The 13,619-nt window shown below is 34.3% G+C and overlaps 1 protein-coding gene across 5 annotated transcripts in view; it reads right to left on the bottom strand.

The window, feature by feature from the left end:
• Window positions 1-1,436: 1,436 nt before the first annotated feature.
• Window positions 1,437-13,619, bottom strand: part of KCNQ (KCNQ potassium channel) — a 46,449-nt gene continuing 34,266 nt past the window's right edge. For 3 of the 5 annotated variants that reach the window (XM_028300426.1, XM_028300430.1, XM_028300428.1), the window contains 6 exons: window positions 12,212-12,282; window positions 10,072-10,199; window positions 8,003-8,099; window positions 7,608-7,921; window positions 7,077-7,183; window positions 1,437-4,285 (listed from right to left, as the gene is read on the bottom strand). In XM_028300426.1, the coding sequence (XP_028156227.1) occupies window positions 4,029-4,285; window positions 7,077-7,183; window positions 7,608-7,921; window positions 8,003-8,099; window positions 10,072-10,199; window positions 12,212-12,282 (974 nt within the window). In that variant the 3' untranslated portion in view covers window positions 1,437-4,028. Of the gene's footprint in view, window positions 4,286-7,076; window positions 7,184-7,607; window positions 7,922-8,002; window positions 8,100-10,071; window positions 10,200-10,823; window positions 10,952-12,211; window positions 12,283-13,619 lie in introns of all 5 variants that reach the window. The other 2 variants (XM_028300427.1, XM_028300429.1) reach the window with 1 other exon arrangement.

Genomic DNA, 13,619 nt, shown 5'->3' with positions numbered 1-13,619 from the left:
ATGATAAACAATAAATTGTATTTTTGATTTATTTTTTTACAAATTACCTATCCCGTTACAAAAAATGAAGTCCCTACCTAATTAGCTTATAGAAGCGCATGTTTTATAAATAACTAAAAAGTTGGGTAATTATCAGGTAGTCACGATTACCAACTGCGATCCTTATGGAAGTGATTTAATCTTAACTAGACATTCGTTCCTAATTTGTAGATTCTTAATGCACAATAATAAAAAATCTAATAGGCAACAGTAGGTCCCTTTGTGTATTAGGTATAGGTTAATAAAATGGTATAGGTAGACAAATCCAAGTGATGTGGCTATAGGCCGCACTAAAAAACCAGGAGCTAATAATGTAAGGCCAAAATTGGTTCCATTTTATCGAAAATATACGCTATTTGCCTTGATTGATTGTCTAAAGTAAGTTGCGTTCTGAAAAGTCGCGTGTGTGTAGTTTCATTTAATAGAGATAATACATAGAGCCTATCTGCTGGCGTGCTCTATATTAAAAAGTAGTATAATCTTAAAGGTATTTAATATTATGAATGTCAGGCAAATATTTACCCTGCTTATTTATTAAGAAACTTCAAGTTTTTGAAAAAATTGGTTCGATTGAAGGACGTACCTAAAATGAATTACCCTAATAAGTTTGTAAATAGGTAAGTAGGTAGTATAATTTGTTCATTTTTGTTTCTGTTATGTAAAAGAAGATGTAAAAATCCGATTAGATGACAGGTTACCTGCGATGCGAAAAATAAACAAAAAATACAAATTATAAACTATCATGACATAGAAAATTGTTAGAGCTGCTTACTGACTTTTTAGTATTAATGCTTAATTATGTTTTTGTAATTAAACATTAGGTCGTATTAATTGCACATGACACTTACTTGAACCATTTGATGCATTATTATTATTTTGTATCATGCTAAAACAAAACTGAGTTTTGTTTATTATTGACATCTTAGTTAATTTTCAGATGTTGGTATTTATTTATCTAATTAAGGATATGCTTATATTAATTATTTCATTTGGTACGGTTATGTCAAGTGTTAAACTTTAATTAACTACTTAACACTTTAGGCACAATATTTATTGGAGGATATCATTAGATAATGTTGTATTTCTTTCATGCCTGACTGCCTGATCGCGTATTGAATGCAGTGGGTCCTAGGTTCACGTATGAATGTGATGGGACGCCCTTAGAATCCGTTGTCTCGTAAGTAACTCATGAGGACAACAATGATATTATTTTATATAATATCATTGGAGGACAATAAATCTTCTTACATCGAGCGTGATGAACTTTCACGAGTGCATTCAATTTATTTATGAGCCAAAAAGATGAGCCAATCCTCTAAGTCAAATATATAGGTAGGTAAATAAAAAGCTGTGATTAGGGCTATTCATCATACGAATATATTTATATTTTGGCTTACTTTTGAAATATCATTATCACCTATTTTATTTAACCTATTTTGTTATCATCATCATAAAGTGATATAACCTATTTACTCGGTCCCAATGCATCACACTTTACTTTAGTTCCAGTTTTCTTTCTGGGTAGAGGCAGTTTTAAGTAGGTATTATATTATTATACAAGTACTTATTGTTTTAATAGTATAGATAAGTATAACATAAGATAATATTATATCTATTTCACTAAACAAAACAAATATGTAATGTGGTTATAGAGTATGACTTTATGGCATGGTTAATTAAAAAGATCCTCTGAAAAAACTATATTTGTATACCTACTAATAAGCCAATTGGCAATTGTGAAATCAGCAGTGGCTGTAAGGACATAGAGTAAATATTCTCTTTTCTCAAAATATGTATGTCTTTCCAGCTTCCTAGGCTACACTCACACTTGACATATTCGTACCAAAGNTGGCCCACCAAAGGAATTACAATCCAACAATATAGGTACTTTTATGGTCTTAAAATATTTACAACTTAATAAATATTAAATTATTATTTCTTATTACCTAGGTATATCAGAAGCCTCTATCACAAGATGTTCGATTATTTGAAATAGGAGTAGATTTTTTTTAACAATGAACTCGAGGATACATTATGTTGCTTCAACATCAGATTCACCTATCGTGGTGAACAGCAACTTCTTGAACTGTTGTCATCGCAACATTAGCTAAGTATGTCAAAACTCTACATTTAAGATTCTGAAATCTTGAGTCGGATTAGTCTTGGTATGTTTTCTTGAAGGAGTTTCATTTAAAAGTGTAATATAAGAGCTAATCGTTGTGTTACTAAGAAAAAAATATCGCAATCATCGTAATCCACGTGAAAACGATTGCGATAGATTCATTAGAATATCGTCATCCATTCACTACTTTCAATATAATCGAACAGTCATGATTTGAAACAGAACAAAAGGGGAATTCTCATAGCAACTTGTTATAGTGTCCAGTTCCTCCTGCGATTCTAATACTTACATAATATTAATTCTCTTAGTCATTATTTTCATTGTTGACGAGAAATACCCTTTTGATATTTTAAGCACCTATTAAATTAAACAAAAAATAAGCGTAATAATACTTGAAACTATCTATTTATATCGTAACTATTTTCGAGTCTTTGGTCTTTATTTTATAATATAAAACGAATGGAAATCGATGATACTTAGTTTACATTAACCATAATTATACTCGTTGTTTAACTATTTATTGGAGCAGCACGTAACACACATAACTAATCAATATACTCAACCACACTAAAACTAATGATTGCTCTTTGAATTACTTAAGCACCTATCTATTAATGTTTTTAAACGATATACATTATTTTTGATCGAGTTTGAACAGCGTTTTTGTGGTCAGCATTGTGCGCAGGTTGTTGGGATCTGGAATCCCACCTCTATGGAGGTAGGATACTCATTCTGCATTTTGAAGTTTTAAATCTGGATTTAGATAATAGTTATAATAACGATATTGACGTTCTTAAATGTGCGATATTGTAAGGGTGTCCATAAGATGAAATCCGATATTGTTTCTCATTTGTTTCTACGTAATTTTGAATATTTTCAACCCTTAAAGATTAAAAAAATATCTTTCCGACACGTTGTACGAGTATAAGCAACTTAATATAGTTTCAAAAATTCGTTGATGGTCAATTATTAAACAAACGAAAAATACTGTTATTATAATTCATAAGTAGGTAAGCACACAANGCACACAATAATAATTCATAGGCCATTATTCGGTGAAATTGCAATGACCTACATCGGGTAGGCACCTTGTTTACCAGTTAGTTTATTAGGTACTTACTTAACAAAATACCAAATCCGTTTATTAAGGTAGTCTTTGTGGTAGCATGCAGTTTTTTTTCAGCTTGTGTGAGTCAGATAATGATTTTTTAGTTAAAATACTTTCACTTTTAAAATTGTATTTACATTTACTTTTAATATAATGTTTAGGATCACAAGGGAGACAGCCCAGTCGTCGTCAGTCTAGCACTTTCTAGTCTTAATACACAATCGCAGAATTGTAGTACTGAGCAATTAGTCCACTGAAAATATAATTCACTGTATTTTATACCTAACAGGGTACATGAAAACAATGAAAAGTTATGTTTCTTACTTTTTTATTTTTCATTCTTTTCGTTAAAGACATTACTGAAAAGCAATACGTCACATAGCTTGCTACGAACCGGTACCTCATTAGGAGGTAAGTGGTGGGTAAAAAAATCAAAGAATATTTTGTTATTGTTAGTCTTCTTAAGAAAAAGAGTCATAATATACGTATTGTACCTGCCTGCCTTATCTAGGCTTAGGTATTTAATATCATTTCTATTATATTATTACTGTCATCATCTCATATCATAATATGTAGGTACACTGCTGGATACCATTACTCATAATGTCAGCTATTTTACAGCGGTCTCCGCATTTAACGTTTTTCCGTAACCACAAGATGCATCATGTACCCTATCAGGTCTATAAATTTTTCCATCCCTGACGTACGTTACAGTTTCTGGAATATAAAGTGCTGGTTTGACGTCGGCGTGCGCAAGTTTCACGCGTCTGGGTGCAGCAGGTGCAGGTCGACGGCGACGTCGCGGCGCTGCGCGCGCACGATGCGCGGCGCGTGCGCAGCGTCGCCGAGCAGCGCGGCGTCCTCGGCCAGCGAGTCGCCGGAGCCGTAGCCGCGCTCCTCGGCCGCGTCGGGCTCGGCCTCGCCCTCGCACCACGACGCGGAGCCCGTGCTGCCCGACCGAGACCCCACGCCCTCCGCCTCGGTCTCCACCTCTACGGAGCAGCTCGCGCACACCTCTGAAATCCGTCACACTTGATGTACCACTTTCCTTTCGTTTCGAACTTACCCACATTGTATTCAGGACTTGAATAATACTAAAGCCTGGTCCGCGAGCACGTAGAATTTTGTCCAAAGACCCCAAGCTACCCATCCTTATCGCTCGCGCGTAATTATGTTGCTGTTGCGCTTGCACACTCACAGCGGGCGCCCGTCGCACAGTCGCAACAGCAATATAATTACGCGCGAGCAATAAGGATGGGTAGCTTGGGGTCATTGGACAAAATTCTACGTGCTCACGGACCAGGCTTTAACCATCAGTACTTCTGTGGTTTTTACCGTTTTATGTCTAAAAGGGACCGAGCTGTGTAACGTAAAAATTATATCGTAAACATAATTAGAAGACACTGTAATGGCGGAGAAGTTCTGCGTTTTATTACCCATATTCACTTGCCCAATGCCCAATAAAATACATGTGGGAAGTGTCTGGTTCATTTATCGTAGATACCTACATTACTTTTCTAAGAATCTATAAAAAATAAATTATGTTGTTAGAGGTTAACAAATTGGTTGGTTAGGTAAATATGTTTACATCGCTTTTATAAGTTAGGTATACGGACTTTATATTCTACTAGGACTAGTTTAGAATCGGTTTTAAAAGTCTACTAGCTCAGAAATCTTCCATATTAAAATATGTATTTAATACAAAATCTCAACACAAAGAATTGTATAAAACTAACAACTCAAACAAAAGTAGCCGCCGAGGCAGGCCGAGTTGGAGGTCTTAATTTTCTCGCCGGATTCGCACTAGCCCGAGAGCTTTTATTGATTTACCGATTCCTTTTTTATGGCGCTGGGATAGTAGTTAAGGGAAACAGATGTAGGTAGCAGCTTTATTTTATTTTTGTGACGGACCTATATAAAATACTGGGTTCCAGTATTTTCGCTTTTTCTGTAAAGTTTACTAATAAAACACCAATAAAATACATTGTCTTCATGCTTTCGATTATTTTATACTACATATAATCAAACACCATACCTACGAGTAGGTACGAGTAAGTCCTTGTAGGGCTGTATTTCAGTGACAGATTTTACTAACAGAAGGAAAGGGTATCGCTTAATATTTATTTATCAGTAACATTTCTACATACTCATAAACGTTACTTCTACTTCACAAAACATGCTGAGAATGATAGGTGTTGAAAAAATTAAGAAAACGAATAATAGTTGAGTAAAATCAAGAAATAATTAAAGGTCAAGTTTAAAGTTGGAAGAAAAGTGTTTTATCTTTCTTGTTTGATTGATCAAAAATATCCTCGTGTTGTGGAGTAACGTTACTATAAAAATATGTAGGTATTTATGTTCAATAGCAATATCGCTTTTCTTCCACGTTAAATAAAATATAAAATATTTTACGTATGACTAACGGTAATGCATAACCTATTTCACTTTAAGGAAACATTCTTCTAATCGAAATGAGTAAAATTGCATGAATAATCATTTTAAAAGACAAGGCAATGAAGTTTTATAATCGTCATCATAGTAAGGCATGATTATTTTTTTTTCTGTAAAAATTGTTTCGAATTTAGGTAATTTTCTTCTGCGATGCAGTTTTACTAACTTGATCATTGTATGTATAAGCATTTAGGAGTATTGTAAAAGAATGTTTCTAAAAGTGAAATGTATGACTCATAGTTTGACTATTATGTAGGTACGAGTATAACTATCATTTCAGTAATGATTTACAAAATATATAAACCGCATTATTGTGATCGGAAGTTCCAAATTTTATTTAACGTGTAAATAAGACTATTATCAAATTATTGAATACGTAGTGTAGTATTGCAACTTCTCTTGTTTAATACAATAAAAATTCAAAAACAGAGATAGGCATACACGAAAGATGAAAAAATGTAGATGAGGAAAAACTAAATACAACACCTTTTTGGGCACATTACATTGGGAGGAATAAATATAGGGATAGGGACGACACGGGGTGGAAAAGAACCACTATTATAATAACATTCCACACATCGATAGGGGAAGGAGAAGGACTCACGCAGCCGGCGGCGGCCGATTAGTATGGGGCTCTCCCAAGTTGGCGGTCAGAGAGAGGTCGACGACGAATAGTCTTCATAAGATGCTGCAATTTTGTAATATTCGCATATTTATACCTATGGCAACGACGTGTAATTGGTTAACTATCGCATAATTTACACGCTACACATATAAAACAACTATTACAAGGTGAGTTAGGTATTCATATTTTTCATTGTCTCTACTGTGTTTTTACCATCGTGTTTGTCTGTTTACAATGCTACTGGTAGTCATTTATTTTTCATTGGTGTAATAAAAATTGTTAATGTTCGAAACGTGCGTGAAGGTGTGTGGCTATTATGTATGTGGTAACACACAATCATTTCCTACTATAATATACATATGTGAATCTGGAGTTAATTTGGGTAAATGTTCATAGGTTGTCCTACTATTTTTTAACGTTTTGACTTTGAAATGTAGATTATAGGAAATTATCGTGTGTTTCCATTTTGTAAAAGGGTTAGTTGATAATTATCTGTGTTGAATATCATTCCAGAATGTTATTTTTATGATTTATGAGATTTTTAACATCATTAAATATTTACTAGAGCTAATCTAACTAAATGTAGAGTTCGAATGTCTATAACAAACTGAAATGAAATCATCCGTTGACTGTGTTTTTCTAATTAGTGTGAAATGATGCGATTGTTAAGTGAAATTCATGTGTACTAGAGATAAATGCTGGTAAATGAGAGTGCGAGCAACTATTCGAACCTGAGCTATCCGTCGCTAATCGCGGGGGAGTGTCCTCGCGGTCCGTCGGCACCACTATAACTACTTCGTCGTCTCGAGGTGACTCACCATTTCGACTCGATGAAGTTCTGAAAGTATTTTTTTAAATTAGTTTCAGTCTGTTATAGGTTTCTGTTAATACCGAAATATTCGGAAACACGAAGTTACTTTTATGTATTTTTTGACCTTGAATAATGAGCTTCAATAAGACGAGTATGAAACCAACTCATAAGAGTGTTTAAGTAAAACGAAATGCATTTCAGTTTCAGCCATTAATTTTGCTTTCAGTCTAGAATTAGTTCAGGCTGTAGCGAGGAGCTTTAGTGGTTACGTGGTTTTTCCAACCGCAAGGCATGTCGTACACTTGTTGTATCTCGTGCAACCAAGTTCATAAATAATATGAAAGTAGGCAATTATGTATGTAACTATGTATGTATATGGTTATTGAGAGTCTCAATTTGAGACCCATCTTGTAGATTTTTAGTAATATACAAATTACTTAAAAGTACTTACTTTACAATGACTTTTTTGCGCATAAATCTGGTGCCGAGGTCGGAGTAGCCTCTGTTCATGGGCCTCTTGTGCGGCATGGGCGGCGCGGACGCCGGCGCGGGCGGCTCGAAGGTGCGCGACACGGGCGAGTTGGGCTCCGAGCACTGCTTGTCCGACAGCGACGGTCGCACGCGCAGCGCCAGCGCCCCCTCGCTCGGAGCAATGCCCCCACCCCCACCTCCACTTTCACTACTGTTCCCTAACCTCCTTGAAATTCTTCTATCCTCCTCGTATAATTCTAATAAATGATCCAACTTACTCTCTATATCGTCTACCTGAAATCAAAACACACACTTGGTCTAACTGTGTCATGCACTTTAGTCATTTTTATTTACGTATTAAAAGATAGCACTTACTTGTCTTTCAATTTTAACTACTCTGGAAGCTAGACTGATTTTGGATGCATATACGTCTTTCGCTTTCGATCCTTGCTTACCAAGTATTTGATCTAATCTGTAAGGTATGAATCATATTAAGCATAATGAATACAAAACAGTAATTAAGAAACTAGGAATTAAAAATACAGGTTATCAAAGCAAATACTAATCAAGTTAATAGTTTACTTTGACGCTCTATTTTGTGTTTTAAGGTGAGATGTATTTACATTAACTCTATAAAATAATAAATAACACTAAATATTTACTTAAAACATTCGAACAACACGAAAACATTCCAGCCAGAACGTCAATTTACCCACAAAACATGGAAACAATAGAATCAGCATTCAAATAAGACTAATATCAACAATATTCAATTGTTGTTCGAAATAACTGTTTATTACGTCGGATACTATTTTAGCATCTGTAATTAATCATTATGACCAAAGTAGTTGAGCAATCATTGAATATCTAGCCAGATATTAATAATGCAAGATTACAAAGTAAAGTTGCTTAGGGCAAAGAGAATCTGCTTCTTATTATAAAGTAAGATATAAGTAGGTAGACAAAAAATCAATTAAAAAAGGATATTATAACAATTAGTGCTAGTTTTAGCAGAAAATGCTCATTACTATGATCATGTTTATAGTTCAAATAACAATCAAATGTAGATACAACAAACAAATAACAGCCGGTAATTGTGATATGAATTTTGATATACATTTATGTATAATCGTAGGTATTTGCCTAGAAAATATAAAAGCATTGATGAGCACATCTGCTTTTGTAAGGTAATTAAATTATGTAACGACGTAATATGATAAAAGTAATGCACATTAATTAAAATAAAGTGTACTAACTATATGTATAGATAGTGCCTACGTAGAGTTTAGCTGTCTCTACATAAATATACAATAAACATCCACTCGAACGGCTACAAAGCATGTGCATTGTGCAAACCGAGAAATCGTTTAAGAGAAGATGACACAGTAATCTTTAAAAAACAATGTTTGCCACATTTTTTGGTTTATTTTAATAAAAGATTTATTATCACGACTGTCTCTTCTCTCAGGTGTCAATAACAATACCATGCTGATTGAAGTAACAATATGTTGTTGCAATGAGAAGCCCGTGATGATGGAAAGGTCAGATGAACCTAAAGCTGTCTAAGAAATCAGTGCATTTACATCTAGTCTATTTTAATAATAAACAAAAAGCATGGCGGAGTTAGTGTCTAAAAGCATGATAGACTGAGATCTACGTTTTAAAGCTTTAAGATAATTTAATGTTATTATTTAACGTTAGTGGTTTACGAAAATTTATTGAAATTATTTGCACAGTTAATGCAAAATCGATAGGTAATGATCGTACTGTACTGCATTCCAACTTAGATATTCAGTTAACGAGGCACGAGTACCTACAAGCAATTTTGAACAAAAATCAACTATTAGTAAAATGCAAAGCTAACTGTAAGGTAGGCACGAGTAGGTAAGTCAGTGTCATTTGTGGAAGACTGGTATTGATTAACTTATGGCGTAGCTACTTACTGGAAAAGTTAATTTTCGTGATAAATTTAGTTTTATGCAAAAAACCCATTTATTTTTTAAGCAAACAGGTTTCACAGTAATAATGGCAAAAAATAAGTAAAATATTTAAGAAACACTTCTACAATACTATATCGACACATTTTACTATGGCATTGTCACAGAATTAAACATTGATACGAGAAACACCAATAAAAGTAGTTAAATATAATCTACATGAACAAACTATCAAATCCACAGGTACGGTCCAGTAATAATTTGTTTCTATTTATCTAGTTTTGACATTATTTGCCACCTGTTGCTGCCACTGTACCGGATATCACCCTACAAAGGCCAATTAATGAGTATATCATTAGGTTAGTGAATGAATTTTGGGTAAGGCTGACAGTGTTTTGTAGTTCAGCGTGGTAAGTGGCTTCCACAAGAGGCGAGCTGATGCAGGTGATGAAGCGGGTAGGGCGGAAGGCCGGCGGTGCGGGCGCGCGCGCCCTCGTCTCGCCTCACCTGTACTGCAGGTTCTTGGTTCGGTTTAGCAGATCAGCGTGCCCCGAGGAGTATTGTTCTATCACGTCTTTCACGTCGTAAGGTTTCAACGCTTCTCTAAATCTCTTGCGTGCCACAAAATACTTGAGCTACACGGAAACAACACAATAGGTGGTTCATCAAAGCCAAACTAGTTTTGTGTCGTAATTTGTAATTATACATATTTATTCATATAATCAATGCCAAAGATGAGATGACCTAATCGGATAAACGTTACTGCCAATTAAGATAAGACATGTTTATATCTGAAGACGATTAGGAACGCAATTCAATCCCATTCGCTGGCACTAGTCGGAATAACGTCGAAAAGGCAACCATGCATACGGCTGGGGCACTTAACCTTATAAATAATTACTAGGTTTATAATTTATGGCGCTTTTATATAAATTTATGATAGTGATTAAGTACTGTGAACTTCACGTGAAGTAATGTAAGCAATTATTTACTACATTATCCAGGTATAAGAATAATTTCGATGTAAATGTTGTAACTAGTTGCTGCCTTCAAGTGAAGTTAACAGATTTTTAAATATATGCAATTAGGAATAGCATTGCACACACACTAGCTACATAAAGGGTAGATATTAGGTTGGATGCCAACTCGTCTACAGATCACATTGCAAGACATAGGTAGTAGGTACAGTCCAGACATAGGAAGGTAAAGAGCGCATAATAAGTAAATGTGCAAGTGAGTGAGGGATCGGGCTGGAGTACCTAGTCTGGACGTTTTTCACTCGGCCCAGCAGGTCGACATGCCCCGCGGAATATTGCTCAATTACATCCTTTACGTCGTATGGCTTTAGTGCTTCCTTAAACTTACGACGAGCCACAAAATATTTCATCTGTCAGAATTTTACAATACATACTTATTATAATGAACAACTAATCGATATCTACGTCTGTATATTAATTTATTTCTAATCCCATTACTTATTTTTAATAGCTTCAGCGATAGCACTTAAAATATGAGCTTTTCCGTAATTATTCCAACAGGAATGTACGAGTAAATTCACCATCGCATTAATATTATTTTCTTATTCAGGAGGTTCCCTGAATTTCTTATTGTTATTGGAAGTCCATTGTAATTTGTAAGAACGTATTGACAACGATGTTGGCCGCTCTCCGACCTATTTTCAAGTGATTCGAACAAAGGTTAAAGTTCTAACCGATCCGAACATTACAAACAGTATAATTAATTCACGAGACCGCAATGCCTACCTCTTTAATTCGCTCTATTAAGCAGTTTAGTTGAGAATAATTTCGCACATTATGTTTGCATAACATGTTTTTAACAGCTTACTTATGTTATGAAATGTGTTCATTAAGAATATAATAAGTTGGTACCTATTATTCATTTTTAAATAACCAAACCCAAATTGGCAGATCTAAGATTGTAGCAAAAAGTTAATACTACGCCGTAGTCTTGGGTCGTAGCAGTCGTAGACGTTGGTGCTACGCCGTAGCCGTAGTACTGCGCCCTGCTGAGGTCTATTTTTATGTACGTCTACACTTTCTTTTAATATTTTTGTATGTATGTATATTCATACGAAAAATCTCATATAAAAAGCGCTTACTAAAGATGCGTATATGTCACAGATTTTCAAATCAGTTATTTAACCTAAAGTTTACTTGGTATATTCAATATTTTTTATGTGCCGAGCCAAAAGTTAGAGGAGAACGAACGAATTTTATATGATGTTACGTGTATAATCTACACAATCATTCGTTAAACTTTTACATTCGATCCGGTTTGACGTTCTTGAAAAGGGATCAGAAAAACGAGGCTAACAAAAAATAATATAAAAGTATTTAAATTATTCGCGTTAGAGTACTAAATCTGTCTATTTTAGATTACGTTTCTTACTTACTGTATGGTACTAATTACTATACTTATTGTTATTATATCAAAAACATTTATAAATGTATAATCGATTGTTTCTCATATAAATATCGTACTAAACTTGTAAACATGTTGGTTTATTTTATGTTGTATTGAAAGTCATCGTGGCCTATTATTCCGAATTGAGATCAACTATTGTTTAAAAATATTCAATGTTTGTTGTTGTAATGCTAAACAGGATGTATAAATATTTTGTACATACCTTCCTTATAAATCGAATGGCGGCTTTATGGCGCGGCGTTAACGTTACGCAACGCGGCTCCTCATCTTCGTCTGCACAGAAATAGCACATAAAACAATAATATACATAACACAACAACTTGGCTGCAATGTTTTGAGATAAAAAAATGCAATTTAACTAAGCATTGTGTGTAAGACTTTTCTTATACTCTTGAAAATAACTTGTTATTGGCACTGTAATCAATGGAGTCTTGCCAGTCAGTTGCCAGAAAATAATAATTAAGCTGTTCTTTTTCTTTTCCTTTTTGATTTAATTTACATGTATACGTTTCTTTAGTTAATTATTACAAACAAACTAAGTACTTTTTCTGATAACTGACCTTCAATTATGACTTGTTTGGTATATTTTATGTGACTTATTGATGCATGATTATCATGGTGTGATTGCTTTTTATGTGCTGTGATGTCCAAAGTACGCTTACTGTGCAGTATCTTTCGGTAGCCCACGTCACAATAGATAAAGTTTATTTAGTATTCAGTTTAGGTAGTAGATTACAAAACTTTGTCATTGAAATAAACAAAAACATCACGTTGAACTTAGTTGTGTGTATGTAAATTTGTTATTGGGATCTCTGTCGACCTATGCAGGTTAATTTGCATGGGATTCGAGGGAAACTTTTCCTTTTATTATAGTAAAGTTTAAATGAGAGAAAAGCAAGTAAGTTTAAGATTTATAACAATAGCCATATTGAAAATTAGGATAACATAATTGTTAGGTCGTTTTCGGTAACGTAACAGTATTTTATTAGCTCACATTATAAAATAAATAAAAAAGCTCATAAAAAAAAGTGTAGGTACCCTTTATAACTTTCAAACATACCTATTTATTTAGTGTTTAGTAAACATATTTATTTATAAACACGTTGATAGTCGAGGACGGATAGACGTTGAAGTAATCTAGAGTGAAAATCTTAACTTGGCAAACACTGTGAATGACGTAACGTATTCTTCAGCACTGTTACAATATAGAGATGACGGGTTAAATATGTAAGTATCTAAAGCATTAGATCAGGTTCCATGGCACCACTACCAATTAATTGAAGTCGTTATTAAATAATATAATAATATAGAAATTGGAATAAGCAAGCTTATCCGATTGGCCATGACTGACAAAAATCCGGTGGCCACTGCTGAATCTTGCAAGCCTACAACCAAATGCCCGCAATTCTATCTAGTTGCCTGATGGCTCGACGATCATAAGGCGGTTATTGCGGTAGACGACAGAAGGTCAGGAATATGTGCAGTTGACATCTCTTATGTTTTCAGAAGTTCTACCTTGCTGATAGTATACTGTTTTGTAGGTAAATCTCCATTTTGCATAGTTAAATACGATGGAGAGGAGATTTTCCAGAAAGTGCCGGGATGGAAAT

Source organism: Ostrinia furnacalis, unplaced genomic scaffold, assembly GCF_004193835.3.
Source record: "Ostrinia furnacalis isolate ACB-3 unplaced genomic scaffold, ASM419383v2 OfSCF0710, whole genome shotgun sequence".
Classification (NCBI taxonomy): Eukaryota; Metazoa; Arthropoda; class Insecta; order Lepidoptera; family Crambidae; genus Ostrinia; species Ostrinia furnacalis.
Note: the sequence above shows the minus strand (reverse complement) of the source record. Positions and strands in the feature narration are given on the sequence as shown.